This window comes from Hirundo rustica, chromosome 4 (genome assembly GCF_015227805.2).
Source record: "Hirundo rustica isolate bHirRus1 chromosome 4, bHirRus1.pri.v3, whole genome shotgun sequence".
Taxonomy (NCBI): Eukaryota; Metazoa; Chordata; class Aves; order Passeriformes; family Hirundinidae; genus Hirundo; species Hirundo rustica.
In genome coordinates this window covers 5784956-5803269 of record NC_053453.1, presented here as the reverse complement: position 1 = coordinate 5803269, position 18314 = coordinate 5784956, and the positions used below count along the sequence as shown (strand labels likewise).

At 41.7% G+C, this 18314-nt stretch overlaps 1 protein-coding gene across 1 annotated transcript; it reads right to left on the bottom strand.

The window, feature by feature from the left end:
* Window positions 1-1235: 1235 nt before the first annotated feature.
* Window positions 1236-15409, bottom strand: SEC61A2 (SEC61 translocon subunit alpha 2). The gene is made up of 12 exons (XM_040061726.2): window positions 15149-15409; window positions 13598-13665; window positions 9795-9860; window positions 8279-8357; window positions 6535-6666; window positions 6285-6394; window positions 5515-5668; window positions 4417-4577; window positions 3232-3429; window positions 2828-3019; window positions 2612-2688; window positions 1236-2305 (listed from the first exon to the last, which is right to left on the bottom strand). The coding sequence occupies exons 1-12, from the start codon at window positions 15153-15155 to the stop codon at window positions 2119-2121; spliced, it is 1431 nt and encodes a 476-aa protein (XP_039917660.1). The 5' UTR covers window positions 15156-15409; the 3' UTR covers window positions 1236-2118.
* Between the last annotated feature and the right edge of the window lie 2905 nt (window positions 15410-18314).

The window sequence follows — 18314 nt, the reverse complement described above, 5'->3', positions numbered from 1 at the left end:
ACCATGGTTCCAAAGGAGGTAGAGGCAAAAGAGCACAGCACTCACACAGCTCCTAACACCTGGAGAGGGCAGAACTCATGGTGGTCTGCAGCTTCTTTATGATGGGCAGGGAGGGGCTGGAAATTTCTTCTCTTTAGTGACCAGTGATAGGACCCAAGGGAATGGGCTGAAGTTGTGTCAGGAGCAGTTTAAGTTGGATACCGGGAAAGGGTTCTGGGCACTGGACCAGGCTCCTCAGGGAAGTGGCCACAGCACTGAGCCTGGCAGAGTTCAAGATGGGTTTGACAACATTCTTGGGCACATGGTGGGATTCTTGGGATGTCCTGCACAAGGCCAGGAGCTGGACTCAGTCTTGTGGGTCCCTTCCAAGTCAAAAACCATAGAATTGTAGAACAACCTATTAAGGAGTAATTTTCTGTGACTGGAGCAGGGACAGCAGCACAGGAGTGCTGGGTGCAGGCTCTAGCTGAAGTAATTGAAATGTCAATTTTAACTTCCTATTATGATTTAGACATGAAGATGATGTTTCCTTCTCCCAGCCCTAACTAAACTATGCAGAAAGAGAAAACTGCTTTGGTCTAAAATATGATTATGACACCACCAGCCACTGGTGCAAACCAGAACTGTGCAGAGCCAGCCAGGGGACCCTACTGAAGGGATGAGGTCACTATGTGCCCTCAGAGGGCACAGCCTTGCAGTTCTCCCTCTCCTGAGGACACAAGTGAACCCAGGCTGCAGCTCCATTCAGTCAAATCACTTCTGAGTACAGCTTATCCCAAATAAACCTTCAGTGCATCTGCACACAGTGGGCTGCTACTAATTATGTGAAGAGCCACCGCTGCTGAAAGGTCGGGATCTGAGTTTTAATAAACACACATCAAAATCAGTCTTGCCTCTGAAATAGATAAGGATGAGTGTGCATAATCAGGGAGACTTTCTGAAACACACAATTGCTTAAGAGTTTCTTACCTTCACAAACAACACAAAATTACTTTCAAGTTAAGAGTGCGAGAAGACAAGAAATGTGACAGCAAAGCAAAAAAGTGATTACAGCAGAGCAGAAAAGCTCAATGACTTTAAGGGGAGGAATATTGGGATTTTTAATTGTGGCTGCTAAAAATTAATCAGAATTATATTCTAGAAAGAAAAACAAACAAACCAAAAACAAGGCATTGTAGAAATTACCAAAGACTCCACACAAATCACATCTGGCACAGACAAGTCACAGGAGAGAGTTTAATTAAATAAGTTTATTGTCTAACGCGTACATTTGTTACATTGCCGCTGTAAAGTGCGACAAATTTCCAGCAGGAACTCACTGTTCCCCCTTTTCCCTCCTATGAACCGCTTTAGGGACCAGGCCTTGTTCTTTAGACTCACAAAAGCGAAGTGGACATGAAGTTTCAGTGGCACACTTTTCACAAGTACACGGCTGAACGGAACTGCTGGGCTGGGCCGGGCCGCCCTGCCAGGCTCCCACAGGAGCCCGGGGCCAAGGACCGAGTGCCCCGGGCACAGCAGCTCCACCACAGAACCAGCTCACAGGTGAGATGAGTATCAGCAGCCCACAGAAGGTTTCCCTGTCCACCCTCAGAGCTCAGAGAAAGGCGCCTGGGTGGAGGCACCGCAAAGGAATAAGGAGCGCTGAGTTCAGTGGCGGGGAAATGCACGGTAAAAAAGTATAAAAAAATTAATGTAAAATACAGATACAAATGAATTTTGTCAGGAATACTGGCATGTGGCAACCTGAACTCAGGTATCTTTTCCTCCTATTAAGGACAGGGAAATTAATTTAACACTTTACTGCTGTGTGCAAAGGCGTTTAGGGCTCTCGAACTGATACATTTTACCATCTCACTGTAGTGTCTGAACAGCAAGGTAGATGAATTGTTTCCAGCATTACAGGCAACACTAGATAATACTTAAACAAGATAATGTAAACTTTATTCTTAAGGCAGCTGGTACTAATGCTGCACACAGGCATCGCTCAATGCCCATTACAGTAATGGGACATGTAGCACTTGAAAACAAGTAAAAAGAAAATAGCGTTATTGGACTAAATGACGCATGTTGTCAAAATACTTTCCCTTTCACACAAACCATAAAATATTTGGACATCTAGAAAAATAATGCACCTACTCCTCCAACTTCAGCCTGTTCTTTTACAAATATTTCAAAATACTGATAAATAATAGTGACTGCAAGCAGAATGCCAGTGCCAGAGCCAATGGCTCCTAGGAAGTCAGCCAGTACTGAAAGGGCACCGATGCACAAACCACCAAATGCAGCTGCTGTAGGGATGTATCTGTAAGAGAGAAAAAATCAGGAAAGAAGAAGGTAATAACCAAGGTATCTTGCTTTTACAAACATGGAAAAGATTCAACTCAAAATCCCTCATTATGTCACTTAAAAAAAAAAAAAAGACAGTACAGGTTAATCTCTAATCTGCTGTTACAACTTCTTTTGTATATCTAAGGAAGGCAACAGCTGAATGGGAAGAATCTTCCCTTTTGAAATGAAAACAGGTATCAGATTCTTCTGACAATCTCTGCTCTAGCTGACACTTCCCCAGCACTCTTCACCATCCAGCTGGATGTCAGCAGTTCCCTACCTGTTAAGCTCATGAACCATCGATGTATCCCTGTGGCCTCTCATCACCATTTGCTGTTCTTTGAGTTGCTTGGCAACCTGCAAAAAACATTATTTGATGAAACTGCTGCAGTGTTTCACAGTCACTTGATGTTTAGTGGGATAAACTGATCAGTCAGTAGCTGGTCAGTTGTAAACCAGAAGCACTGTTGGAAAACGATTAAGGTAGAACACCTACATCTTTTGCTGATGAGCCAGACACCTCGATCCAAGTCTTGGAGAAGAATGCACAGGATCCCAACATAAATATTATATAAACTATGACATGGACAGGGTCCTCAAATATTGCACCCATGGATTCTGGAGGGGACAAGTAGTAGCACAGGCCACCAACAGGGTAAGAGCGAGCAGGGCCACCTCCACTAACATCCTGAGAAGGGAAGAAAAAGGCAGTAAATTATTTTTCACAGACTTCCCACATTCCTATCCTGTGTTAACAGAGGAAATCCTCTTTGATGTTTGAAACAGATTTTACATACAAACATTAAAAGTAAGTATTCCAGCTGGTTAAGTACCAAGGACTCACATCAAAGTAAAAAATGCAAATAATTTTATGCAGCTCGAATGTGATAGAATACTCACTGCCCACTGTCCCAGTAAGTTCACCAAGAAGTTGCCGCTGAAACGAACAGACAACATCTGGGAAATGACGTAGAGGTTTGACACTAAGGCAGACTGCAGAATGATGGGGATGTTGGAGGTATAGAACAGCTTGATGGGATAGCTGCTGTACTGCCCACGGTACCGTGCAGACTTGATGGGTAAATCCACTCGGAATCCCTGTGGGAAAGAACACAAACGCACCAAGGTTCGCTCCTGAGACACGAGGAATTCCCAGTATGCCCCAAAGCTACTCCTGACCACGCAGTTCTTGCAAGATAAACAAGAACTGCAAGCTCTGAGACAGTAAAGCCCAAAGGCTTTCTGCTACAGTCTGCATTACAAATTTTAAGGATTTAAAAGTGTTACTGCTTGGCTGTGTTACATTCTTTTCACATAAACATCGTCTCCTATCTGCTAACTGGTACTCCTGTAAAATACATTTTCTAGATTAGGGGTAGATAAAAGCATGTAATGGCTTCCAGCTGAACTAGCCAATTATCAGCAGGCTCTTGTGTAGTTTTCTGGGACAGGATCTTTTCTGAGTAGACCCAAGAAAAGCCTCATGAACTTGAAAACCTGTGGTTTTTTTTTGTTTGTTTGTTTTTTTTTCTCCCCAAAACTCAGACTCAGCAACTTAACCAAAAAAATTTTAAAGATCACATTTTAGCCGCACCCACCCCCCAAATCCCTCCTTTGGTGTCCATTTTAGTAGATACTTAGATTTAAAAAGAAACACTGATTAAATATTTCAAGAAAATTAGGGAAAAACTGATAAGCTACACACCCCAAAGAAACAAAGTTCTCCAGCTCTGTCCCAAAGTATTCTTTTCAGTCAATGATGAATATTAAGAATATTATTGGCGTGATGCAAACGCTGCAGTACCAGAATCTGTTTTATTAAAAATCTCTTAGTGTGTATGGTATTCAATGGAATGTGAGATTACACACTGAGTGCAAGAAGGCCTGGCTGTAAAATTTTACAGCTTTACTGTCACAGAGGTCACAGTTACTGAAATAACAACACTGGAATAAAAAGAGTTCATCACTCAAAGCTAAGATACTTCAGTTACCCTGGCTTAAACCTTCCCATCTTTTCCCAATGACTGCAGTGTCCAGGGTCCATGTGCACTTGTACCTCTGCAGAGCCGCTCTGAGGAGTTTTACCTGGAAATAGATGACTACAGCAAACACAAACACTGTAGCAATCAGGTTCATGAGATTGGGCAGATTCTGTCGGTAAAAGGCCTCTCGCAAAGCCCGGACTTTGTCAGTTCGTGTGGCCAGGAGATGGAATAATGCAATCACAGCACCCTCAAACTCTGTTCCTGCGTGAAGCAAGAAAGTGAAAGAAAGGTTAATCTCCAAATTAAAAACGTTTTTTAAAAAGTACATTTCTTTTGGAAATTTTAAGTATGACAAACAGAAAATCTGATACAACAGGACGTGGATCCTGTTATAAAAAATATGTCACAACACAGGACTCTTTTTTAGGTTATGGAATGTAGAATGATCTAAAAAACCGTTATTCCTGGTTAGAAAAACAAAAACAACCCATCAAAGTCACACACATGAAAGAATACTCTCTTCCTTTCTTTTCTGGGAGTGGGAGGATATTCAGAAGGAAGAAATAATAAACAAGGTGAAAAATAGCTTTAGAAGAACAGTAACAAAAATGTAACAGAACTACTAAGAATTAATTCAAATGAAAGCAAACTGAAAGCATGGCTCAGGATTTCAAATGAATGCAGTAAATTTCTTGATGCTGTATCTTAAGGTGCTATTTCAGGGGTCTCAGAACAACCAGATGTTGTCAAAGACAGGCTGAGGAATGAAGAGACTGCAGCCTCTGAAGAATCAAACCAGCTTAAAGCAATTCAGAGGCACCAACTACAAAAGCAGCCTAGAGCCACAAACAACAGCTGGACCACAAACACCTCCTCTGAATGTACAGCATTTCTTATCTTCTCTATTTCCATGGACTAAGTGATGCTAAAGCAAGATGATTTCAGTTTGGCAATCCAAAAATTTTCATTCAAGGGGCCATTTTAACTGCTGCACTTCAAATCAGCAAAGGCAAAATTGTATTAATCTCCACATAAGTCAGACATTTTCATCTTCAGAGTTGATTGGACAATTGACTTCAGAAGCCAATCACCACACACCAGAACTTTTTTTGAAATGCCATCCCATAAACATCTGATAGTTTATGTGTAGTATACACCCACAGAAACATGCTGTGACTGCCTGTAACAGCACACATACCTCTGCCAGTGTTGATGGTAGTGGGACTGAAAGCTTTCCAGACAATAGTTTCACAGATATTGGTAGCAATAAACAAGGAAATACCAGACCCCAATCCATAACCTTTCTGTAGCAACTCATCCAGCAGCAACACAATCAAACCAGCCACAAACAGCTGTGAGAAAAGAAACAAAACTGAGCAGAAACAAGAATAAATCAAGTCAAGAGTTGTGTTTTAATTCCCTGCTTCAGTATTTTCATCATGTTGGAGAGTGATCATTAAGTCTTTCATCTAAATGTCTTTCATGCAGTGTTTCTGACCTCTCATGCACCAAGGCCTGCACATCTCGCCTGGCAATGAGTTCTGTGCCTTTTTTCAAGGCAGACACAGCAAACAGATTACTCAGTAATGACTTTTTTTAAAAAAAAAAAGTTTAAGTTTGTGCATTTACTGTTTTGTTGTGCAGGAGAAATGTCTCAAAGCTGCAGCTGTGCAATTTAGTGCTGCCCTCCACAGCACTGAAGAGCAGCCACTGTTTCCAAAATCCACCAATCCCTGTATTTTCAATTAAGCACCACTCCTACCTGAAATACTTTTGATATTAATTATCCCAGCATTCTCCTCCTTTATGAAATATTTAGAATTTCTCATTTCTAGACAGATATAAATAATGATGCTTTGCAGCATTAATAGATAAATTGAAGCCACCCAGACACAGAAAGGTTTTTTTCCTTCCAGCTATACTGACTCTAACCAGTCTCAGTTACACACAAAATAGCTCTTTACAAACCTGAATTATAATAAGAAGACAAATTCCAGCACCCATTTCAGCAGGATCTCCATACATTCCAGTCATAACATACACAATGGCTTGCCCAATGGTAATAATCATCCCAAATACTAAAACAAGAGAGAAAGCAAATCCTTTAAAAAGATCTGAAGTCACCTACCAAAGAAATTTCATATCTAGTATCACTTAGGCAGGCTGCTTTCCCAAGAATAAAAATACACTCAGGAATTTTAACTGGAACAGTGCTTACATTTCTGAGCTCCATTGAACAAGGCTCTGTCTTTTGGGGTATCACCAACTTCAATGATCTTTGCTCCTGCCAGCAGCTGCATGATCAAACCTGATGTCACAATGGGCGAGATACCCAATTCCATCAAAGTACCTAGAAAAGAAGAAAAATTAAAACAAATGCCATTCCAGCACCTCTCCCAAAGCATTAGGTCTCTTCAAAGGTTCCTGACTTAGAATGATTATTTCAAATAATGCTTCCAATATGTAAATTCCTGTACAGGAATGACAAAACAAAGACAGTTATGGCCTCCCAAAAGGCTGCTGTGTTAAAACCTGTAATTTTGAATGCAGCATGGAAAACCCACGTAGCTTTTAATTACAAATATTTTTGTGGAACCATGCTAACACTGATGCTGGGCTTTTTTGGCATATCCTCAAGGAACCTTTCCCTGAACAGCGTCTTGTCTCTGGCCGTTTATTCTGTCAGTGCTTCAATGTCACATTTTCCAAAAGTTTAATGTTGCAGACCACAAAAAGATGCTGCAGATCCACAGATTCTGAGAATACTGCCCTTGTTATTGCTGGTTCTAGCTGAGTGTTTAGGATTAAATTAGTTCTTAGCAAAACAGAGACTTTCATTAAGCTGCTCTTAACTCTGCCAACTCACTGGCACGGTGTCACTAAGGTACCAACTCCCAAATACAGACAATTCAAAGAGGGAAAGCATTAAAGTAATTATTATAATTTGGTTCTTTCATACTTGTATCCTGGAGTTTCCAAGTTACATATTACATGACCTGTCATGGAAATCTCTTCCTCCAGTAGCCAGAAAATCAGGATGTCAAAAACTTCAGCATTCACCTCACATCCTCCAATGACTTATAGTCAGTTGACTTAAGTGAAAACTTACTTTCCCATTCCTGCTTTTTATTGCTTTCAGTCTCTCTAGCCTTTCCTTGGCCACTGTTACTATTCTATTTGGGTAGTCAACAGCATATTTAGTATCATACACTGCTATGGACACACCAAATCCTGCAAACTCCACGGGAGAATCTGAAGCAGAGAACTTCTTTACCTTACTACCCTCACTGGTATAACAAAATTTGCTATTCCTAAGTAAGCAGTACCTTCACATTAGGGGGTTCCAGTGATTTTCTTACTTCCAGCCAATTTTCCAAGCTACAGATGAGATCAGTGTCCTCATTTAGAGTCAGGCATGACTGGTCACCCATCTTAAGTTTCAGACTTCTTAGCATTAGTTTGAATCTTATACATTTGTTTGTGTTCCATTTTATGCTTCTAAATGACATTAGTTTGGTTTTGTTAAAGTTTATGCCTAATCATCTCTGCCTTTAGCTTTCCCACCTAAAAAATTACTCACCCATAACACTGTCAAATTATTAGGAAGTGTAACTGACTTGTACAGGTGAGGCACTTCCTAATCAACACCCTCGTACTGCACATTAGTGCAGCTCCTAACTGGAAAGTCAGAAGATTCCCTGTTCCACATATTAGTTAGAAAGAGACAGCTCTAAAATCCTGCATGGAATCATCCCCAACCTTGCGAATCAATACTAATCTCATCTGCATCTCAAAGAAATCCCATTCCTAACATGAAGCACCGCTCAAGTACCAATTTTAATTCTATCTGTGTTAAGAACTTTACAAAGTGTTCCAACCTGACATCTGTTGGTGGTGTGGAATTTAACAGCCAACCATTTTTCTCCCGGTCTGTTTATCCCGAGAAAGGAGCGAGTACTAACCTCTGTTTGATGCAAGAATGACTCGCATCCAATAGAAGGGATCTGCAGAATCTGATGACATGATTCCAAACAGAGGGATCTGTCAAAGTGCGCAACAGCATTAAACAGGTACACGCAATTAGCATGCATTAATACAAAATCTTAACGTGTAATGATTCAACTGTTACACTGTTTATTTTTTTTTATTACACCAGAGCTGTTGACACCATTTCTTTTAATCCTCCAACTGGGGCACAACTCGGAGGACTAAACTAAGAGACTTCCACAGGAAAAGCAGAAACCCCTAAAAGAAGTTTAAATATTGACATTCTAGAGACAGAGGTATGTTTGAAATACCCCACATGGAACTGTCAATACTAGACAAGTTCATACAAAACTTCCAATATTCTGTATGTCAATAATAAGGGATTTTTTTCTTTAAAACTCTTCCTCATCACCAAAACAGTAAAGTAGGAATCCACGCAATTTTAGAGATCAATATCTGAAAACTCTGCACCATCTATTTTCCCTATTCAACTACTATTATCTCTCATATAGATGCAAAATTCTAATTATGCATACATCCAGCTGCTAGTAAACCCAGACAAACTACATGTTCTTCCAGCTCTAGTATCATTCCCACTTCCCCTTTCCAAAAACCAGATAGATACAAGAGCTGGGTTTTAGCCTTTAACCAGTCCTTCAGAGCTGAACACAAAAACTATTAAACTACTGCTCTGCAGTCTGGAATGGCTGCATCAATAAACATAAGCTAAAAACCCTGATTCTGAAATGTACAGTTCATTTTGAACCTTCCAAGAGGTCTATAAGTTCTAATAGATGTATATCAAGCAATAAATGGATTCTCATTTTCTTCAGTATCCAGGTACTCTTTAAAGAAAAACATAAAAAGCCTCCACTGTTTACAAGCCAAGAACAAGTTCTAGGAACGCCTACAACTATGAGTAATAAAGATCACATAAATGTTGACAAAGACAGGCATTTTGGAAGGGTTTTAGCTCACAACTGTACCAGGATATTCATAATAAACAAGTTCTAAATGTCAACTTAAACATTTCACAAAAACATTTTCCTGCAATCTTTACAATCCATCATCCCGTTGAAGAGGAATTTGGTAAAAAGTCACTTGATTTAGTTTTCACACTCGTGAGTGCTAAAATTTAAGTGTAACTATGAAGAGAGGGTAAACAATGCCTTGAATTGCTCCATTTGTTTATGCTGCTCAATAAATAATTACCTTGACTGTTTACCCTGCAGCCACTATCATCAATTGATAGGACCTTTGTAACAAGAAAAAAATGTTATGTATTTCTGACTAAATATAAAGCATCAGTTTCTAAAAACGTCTAGATCAACACTGAAGACTATTTCAGAATCAGGTTTTTAGAACTGAACCTTAAATACTTAACATAAAAATAATGGTAGGTCAACATGAAACAAGAATGTCTCATGCTTTCAGGGTACTTTTTATGTACAGAACACACATCTTCTGACCACAGACAACATTGATACCTACCTGGCAGCACACTAAGAAAATGAAGAGTGTGATGGCTGTCCATAGTACCTTCTCTCTGAACTGGATCTACAGGACAGAGTGGAGATATGAAGATATTCACTGTACGTAGAACTTCTACTGCACTCTTCCAACAGTACTAAATGCTGTTATCATTCAGAATTCAATGCAAAGATATTGAACCAGAAAGCACCACTCCCCACTGGAATTTATTTTTAATATCATTTCAGATTTTAGAAAGAAAAAGATAACTTATGTGGGATTGGTAGACATTCAGTCACTAGAATATATTTAATCTACACTATTCCAACACAGTGGGTATTTACAGAAGAGCAGCAGTATGGCTAAAATATGGACTTACCAGAGAAAGGCATGAAAGAATAATGCAAAAAACTTATCTACGATACTTAGTGCTCTAGGCCTCAACAGAAGTTTTGTAAGGCTAGAATTTTAATTAAACTAAAGCACTATAAAGTTTTTAGAGGGATTGAATGGTTGTGAAGATACGTGATTAAAACCAGAACCATGAGTTTTCAACAGCCCTTCAAAATATTTAGAATTAAGTTTTTCAAAGGGTGTTAGAGGAAGCTTTAAATTCATCATTATGTCCATGGACATACACCACAAAATGATTTTTAAATACTGTTTTCCTCCAAAATATTTTTATTGATGTAGGTTATATAGGACTTTAAAAAGAATGCCAGATCAATGATCACTAATCAGTAATGCATTTAAGAGAATCTCAGGCCCAACACTTGAGGTGCCTGTAATTAGTGCCAAATGCAAGAAGAGAACAATCACAAGATTTAAATTTGAGCCAGAGGATTACTCAAAACATGAGACAGAAAGAAATGCACTTGAAGAGGGCAGAGAGAGCTGAGATGCAGGGTTATGTTCAAGTTCCCACCTCTCCTCCAGGGACTGTAAACCTGAGGGTTAAGTGTGTTCACTGCAGACAAGTGTAGAGCAGCTACTAAACATGACATGAACTAACACATAAGAGAGATACAGCAGAAATGGTTGGAGCTCTCTGCCTCCAACCACTGAATCTGCCTGTGGAGAAGTAACAAGAAAAAGGATTAGTGCCTGGTTTAATATGTACTGAACACCCACAAATGAGAAACTACAAACCAGTGCAGCAGCAGCACAGGTCCTCAAGCAAAAGAAAAGCCAGAATGCAGTCTACATCTTTGTAAGTGAGACCATGCACTTAGAAGCAAAATAATCCAGGTACTTTAATTTATTTCCTGCTACTGCCTCACTCTTAAAAGAGGACAGATGCTAAAAATACTTACAGCACGGAGTTATAAAAAGAAAAACAGTGACAGCAGCAAATAAATCCAAACAATACCTTGTGTTAGACTATGAAGTGCTAACCCACTTTACCAAATCTGAACCCCACAATTCAGACTTCAAGCACAGACTTCTAAAACCAAAAATGCTTAACCAAATTATCTCTACAGTTAGTTCACAGTTAAACTTGGCTCCAGAGGCATCGGGGAAGGTCTAAATCAATTAATCAATCATCAACTGATCAATTGATGCTCTGGTTCTTTCCGTAACTGTGGTGAATATGAGCATTAGGAGAATTCTGCATCACCCAAACCAGAGTTATTCCCAAGGAAAACAGTCTCTATGAGTCAAGACAACAAAAAAGAAAAAGAAAGGAGTCATCCCAATCCATATGCCAGGAATGGCAAAATACAGAGTGGTACCAAAATATTCCGGCCACAAATGCTAACAAGCACAGGCAAAATAAATTTCACCATCTGATCTGATTCAATTGGACATTTTCTTCCTTTGACATTTTTCTTAAATCATGTGAAAAGGAAGGGACCTGAGTATTATCATCCTGGCACTCTGAACAGTGTGTTCTACTTAGTAAATCTGTGCATGAGAGAAATATGAGCCCATTGTACTAACTACAAAAGTAGCAATCACTTTTGCTAATCAAGTTGGCCAAAACACAAAAGCAACACTCCCTAGAGACAGAAGAAACCACTTTCCTCATCAACAAGAATGGCAAAATGAATCAGAGAGAGCCCAACTGAATCAAAACATCATCTTCACTTAACAATCAATACATGTTTAATGAAAATGAATCTCCTTTTCTATTTGGTTATCTAAATTTCTTGTCCTGGCCTTAAATCAATTCACTAAAACCATTACTGGTCATATCTGCCTGTGACAGCTTGCAAGAAAACAATAAATTACAGAGAATTAGAGTTACATGAAATGACCTAAATCACTGATAAACTACACAGAAGTGATGAACATGACTGAAAATGGTCAAAGGGCTCTTCAAAGCCTAGGAAAGATGTTCCCAATTACATTTTCACTTTAAATTTGTACAAAGCTGGCAACTGGCAGCCATTGTCTAGACAGCGACCTAAATAGCAGTAAAGACAAAGTGACCCAAATAGACAGGACAGGAATCTTGGCACCCCTCTGGGCATCCTTCATCTGCTGATGGACAACAAGGACAGATCAAGCCCCTCTTTCTCTCTGGAAAATAACATCTGCCAGTAAGCTTTACAGAAACACCAGTACCTGCAGGCTAGTCTCAGCTTTCTCTTCTCACTCATCTCACAAGGCAAAAATGGCTGTAACCAGCTAATCACAGATGTGCCATAAATCAGCACCAAAAGATTGCACCAAGATTCCTCACTGCAGAAACAAAGATGGGCACCTGCCAACCAGACCTGGTGCATCCAAGCCTTAGCATGGGGTCTCCGGAGATTCCTGCCCTGAAAACACCTTTTTCTGATCTAAATAATTTGTTTAGAAACCTGTCCCAAAGCTGAAAGATGCTGGAAAGCAACTAGGTGGAGCAAAGAGCCAGTGGGTAAATCCCAGTATTTTTAAATATTTTACTTTATCTTCTCCATTCAATCTGTCAGGTCACTGGCACAAACACCTCTGCATTCAGTCCTAACCTTTGGGAACTTCTCATTAACCAAAGAGGATTCTCTGAAATGGTATCATGTTCCCAGTTAAGCTTTCCCTTTTAAGAATATAAAAACCAACACTTAGCTCTTAAAGAATTTTCATGGAAGTCATGACTATTGTCATCACAAGTCAATTTGTTACTCTAATTAGACTGTCAAATGGGCAATAGGCGCTCGCTTGAGTTTTAAAAGCAAAAATGGTGTTTGGTTGGGGCTTTTTGGACAAGGCAGGTCTCTTTCTGATCTGTAGAAATTACCTATTTTTTATCTAGAAAATGTGCCAAGAAATGGGAGGAGTTTCAAGGTCTAGAGGACCAGAGACATCAGCTGTAAGGGAACTGAGTTCATTGATTTCAGATCAAAGAGAAATGTCACATTCAGAAGGTGAACAGGGAAATTACCAGAACTGTACCACAGATCACTCTCCCACCTCTGCAAGGTCAATCACAGATATGGGTGTAGAAAATACTTTGTGGGAAGGGCAGAAGTAAATTTACGTTTCCTGATCTACAGAACAATCCTTTTCCATGTAATATACAAACCAGCTCAAAGGCAACAGTGGGATCTACAGGAAAACTAAGACTCTGTCCTAGATATTAAACTAAATAAACTTAGTCTAGAATTAAAAAAAAAAAAAAAAAGAGTTAGCATAATTAGCAAAGGGAACAACTTACCAGAGGGGTGCTCAAAATTCACCATCACAGTAATGTTTTACCTTAACATGGGGTTCCCCTGCTACAAAGAATATGTTCTACTTTAGGGCCCACTGTCTGTATCTATATTGGAGCCTGGACTAGAATATCACAATATTCCCACCTCTGTGAACTAATAAAAGGAAAAACATAATGTGGCACTCACTTTTCTTTCCGGTTTCTGGATTTCAGGTAACACTGCACAGAATGGCTTAATAACTTCTAAAAATTTTACTGTTCCAGGAAAAAACACACACAAAAGAAGACAGAAAAAGATATTAATGAACATTTGTGAATTTATAAAACTCCACAGAACTTTATTTAGCTTCCAAAACTGTCTGAAAACTAACACCCTCTTCTTGAAATAGCTGAAAACCAGGCAAAAAAACGTGAAATAGAATTCTTGTTCTAACCAGAACTGGCCCATTCCTTTTTCCACAGCTGGAATAATTTTAGAGAAGTGGTGCTGTGTGTATCACCAGGAGTGAACTGAATTGTATTCCATCTAAAAATAAATGACCTAGTACCAGTCTGTGCTAGTTAAACACAGAACGATACTGACATCAAAAAATATCCATGCAGAGATTAGAATTTTGTGTTTACTGAAGTATTTAGCTGAAAATATAATTCAGTTGCTAAAATATGTTTAGAAAATGTAATTTAAATGAGTGGAACACTTATTCTGATGGGAATTCCAGGGGATTTTATTTCAGCCTTTAATACATCTCTCTACACAGTTTCCCCTTTAAAAACACAGCAAAGCTCAACAGTTTGTACTCTTTTTCTGGGAAAAAAAATTTAAATCATTTTAGAAAAAAAATAAAAAAAATCAAAGCATATGTGCTAGGTAGGGTATTTGCCCTCCAAAACTTGAACATTATTTCCACCCCCAGCACGCTAAGACAGACAAAAAACCACCATTGGTTCCTTTTCAAAGAGAATGCATTTATTACACTGTAACATTTTGGTTGTAGTGGCATGTTTACATTTACACTCCCATGTGACAGGTCTCCTCTATTTACCCCAAGGCCTCACACAGCTTGTTGGAAGGTGCACCTCACTCCACAGAGGGTGGCACAGCTCGGGTGTGAACAAGGTACCAGAGCATCACAGAATGGGTCAGGTTGGAAGGGACCACAGGGCTCATCTGCTCCCTGCTCGAGCAGGGCCATCCCAGAGCACACGGCTGTGTCCAGACAATTCTGGAATATCTCCAGTGAGGGGGACACCACAGCCCCTCTGGACAATCTGTTCCAGTGCTCGGTCACTGCACAGGGCAGAAATTCTTCCTCATGTTCAGGTGGAACTTCCTGTGCATCACTTCTGCCCATTACCTCTTATTGGCTGGCATCACTGAGCAGAGCCTGATCCATCCTCTTGACACCCGCCCTTTAGACTCTTCTAGACACATATGCATGTGTATATAGAGTATATATGCTACATACCTATATATAGTGTGTATATATATAGTAGGGCTGGGGTGTTACAGGACACCCCACCACGAAGCGGTGCCCGGCCTCACGCCGTGCCCGGCAGCACCGACCCTGCGCGGGGAGCGGGCGCTCGGCACCCCCGGCCCTGCCTGCGGCGACACCCGGAGCGCGGCGCCCCATCACCGGCCACGGGCCACACCGACCGCGTCCTCCCCGCGCCGCCGGGGCCGCTGTCCCCCGGCCCGGGTCCCGGCCCGCTCCCTCCCGGCTCTGTCCGCACTCACTGCCCATGGCGGTGGCGGCCCGGCCGCGGTCCCAGCGCTGTCACCGTCTCTGTCGCCGCCGTCACGTGACGCGCGCTGCGGACGGGCCGTCCCTCCCCGCCCGGGGCGGACGCGGCGGTACCGCCCTCACGGAGCGCCCCCCGCGCCCTTCCCCAGGCGAGGGGAGCCGGATGGGCGGGACCGGCGGGGAGCGATGGCCGCCGCGGCCGGATGGGGCTGAGGGCGGGCGGCCGCCGCGGGGAAGCACCGCGCTCCCGGAGTGCTCCGCGCGGCGCGAGGGGCGGGCGCGGCCCCTCACCGCCGCGCCTCAGCGCTGCCCGGCGCGGGAAACTGCCCGCCCCTCGCTCGCTCCGCCGGACGGGCTTTGACGTCTCTGTGGTGGTGTCGGTACTGCGGTACCAGGTGAAAAGCACAGGTTGAGCGGTTTGGTACCGAAGGGTTTTGTTAACAGCCCAATCAGCCCGTACTGACAGATGGATGCGATAATTTCACGGGGTGAAAGGACATTGGGATATTGGAGCGTGTCCAAAGGAGGGCAACAGAGCTGGGAAAGGGTCCGAAGCACAGGTCCCATAAGGATCAGCTGAGGGAGTTGGAATTGTTCAGCCTGGAGAAAAGGAGGCTCGGGCTGACCTTCTCACTCTACAACTCCCTGACAGATTGTAGCCGGGTGGGTGTCAGACTCTGCTCCCGGCTCACCAGCGACGGGATGAGAGGACACGGCCTCAAGCTGTACCAGAGGAGGTTTAGGTTGGGCAGTGGTAGGAATTTCTTCACAGAAAAGGTGATTAGATACTGGAATGGGCTGCTCAGGGAGGTGAAGTCACTGTCCCTGTGGGGGTTTAAGGAAAGTCTGGATGTGGCACTCAATGCCATCATCTGATTGACAAGGTCGTGATCAGTCAGACTCCATGGTTTTGGAGGTCTTTTCCAATTTGAGTCTGTGATTCTCTGAAGTGAACCTGAAAACCTATTCCAATATCATCCCACAGTCACCCAAACAGGTATCACACCTACAGAGCTCTCAGTTACAACACCCAGTGGTCTATAAAATGAGGATCATCAGAATTTACTGCAAGATTTAGATATGAAAATTAAAAATAGGATTTATTCTTTCAGAATAACTGATCTGATGCACAAGCTTAAATTCTTCCTGTATTAGGTAGGCTAAGTCACCAAAAGAGAACACAAAATGTGTGAAACAGTAGGGCTCCTCCAAAACTTTGGATCTATATTTTGGATTGCACTCTGCATTCCTTAAGAAATCCTCTTAATCAAGACCTTGCTACAATACCTAAACAACTTTGTCAATAGCTTCCCTTTTCTGAAATGACTTATAAAAGATTTTTCTTCCAGTTTTATATACTCATAATTTAACAAATACTAAAGAACAACTCCATAGCAATTACTTTCACCTAGAGTTCTTGTACAGTCTGACAAATGCCCATAATTAATGGGTCTGGCAGTGTACTTGTAGATCATAATCTCCAAATAATAGCTGGGTCAGTAGCTAAGCTTCAGGAAGCTTCTTGTAATCACCCTTTGTTCAGATTTTTAGCTATACTTATTTGAGAAGTTCATTAAATTACAGGTTTTGATAGCAAACCCTCCTGTCTCTAAGTCCCTGGCCACTGTTTTGGTAATTGATAAAAGGTCCAGGAGTTTTCTTCAGTTCATACTGACAAAGATGCTCCACTTCAGGTGTGCTGAACAAATGTTTCGACGTCACCTTCTTCACTGACAGAAGCAAAAAAATACAGTATTGTTTTCCTTGCTTATTCAAAGTACAACTGTGTTCAGAACTTCTCATCTTCAAAGTTCAGACTGTATTTTTTAAATCTAAACTAACATCATTACTAAAATACTTGTTTTAATGTTTGTTTTCCTGGTGTGTTTTTTTCTGAGAGCTTTTGTTTCCTTTAATGAACTGCTCAACCAAACAGTTCATTCCTTCAATGTCTTTACTTTTTTTTCCTTTCAGTCTTGCACTTCTCCCTGCAAATCCTGACACACTACAATGCACAAATGCTGTAACACTCTCTAGTTAGCTCCATGCTATCTAACAGCACATAAAGGCTCACTTTTCCTCCTGTTAATGACCTGCAGAATTTCCTGTCCAGGGTCTGGGACCTGCTCTGTTACCCACTCACTCAAGCTGTGTAGCATCTCAGGCACATGGTGTGGCACTTGGGGTGCCCTCTGCAAGGCCAGGAGCTGGACTCGATGGTCCTTGTGGGTCCCTTCCAACTCAGGATATTCCATGGTTCTAATTTCTGCTTCTTTTCCCCAAAGCAAAGCAATGCAGCACCGTGCAGGGACGTCCCAGCTGGCACGCAGAGAAGAGCAAGGCGCACAGATGGAAAACAGCCTTGTGTGCATCCAAAATTGCTGGGAGAAGCAGTGTTAGCCCTTCAGCCAGCAAGTGCTTTGCCTTGCCCCTTGGAACTGTTATCCATCAGGCAAGAGCAGTGCTCTGCAGGCAGTCTGTGTCAGCTGGTGGAGGAAAGCTATGCTCAATCTCCCCCTTCCTACCCCAGGATCCCTGGGGAGCTCCATGGCACACCAGTGGGGCTGGGGCATTGAGCTGAGCAGCACTACAGAAATAGCTTTGTTTCCCACCAGGAGGATTAAACAGGGTTGGAGCACTTGAGCATCCTTTATGTGGTTGGATAACCAGCCCTGAAGAGCCTGTGGGGGAATGGTAACAAGGTCAGGTTTGGGCCATGTGAAACTCAAAACACGGGGTCTGGTCTTCCCTTGTGTGCACTGTCATACTGGAAAAACTGTTGGTTTATGTAATCATCAGTGTGCAGTCAAGGTTGGTGATTGCACTCTACAACTTCCTTGCCTACAGCTGCAGCCAAAGCAACGTTAATCTTCAGCCTCCTTTTTCTAGTTATCAGCAGAAATTTAAAGCAGAATATGCCTTGATTAGATAAAGCTGTTCAGGATGTGCAGGAGGTTGTGCAGTTTGCTAGAGCAAAGTGGGAGAAACATGATTTCATGTTGCTGTGATGGATGTGCTAAAGCAGTGATGTGAAACATCATGGAACAGAGGTTACAGAGGCAACTTCTGGGTCATGAAAGTTAATGAATGAATGAATATGTGAATTAACTAGGATGAAATACTAAAGTAGGCTTTGGAGATGATTTTGGGAGCTGTCTC

Excerpts from the sequence above, each read along its gene's own strand:
- SEC61A2 (XM_040061726.2), bottom strand. Across the intron at positions 5,669-6,284 it reads GTCTTCTTATTATAATTCAG|CTGTTTGTGGCTGGTTTGAT; the intron begins GTTTGTAAAGAG and ends CTTTTCTCACAG. Across the intron at positions 3,430-4,416 it reads CTGTAGTCATCTATTTCCAG|GGATTCCGAGTGGATTTACC; the intron begins GTAAAACTCCTC and ends TCTTTCCCACAG.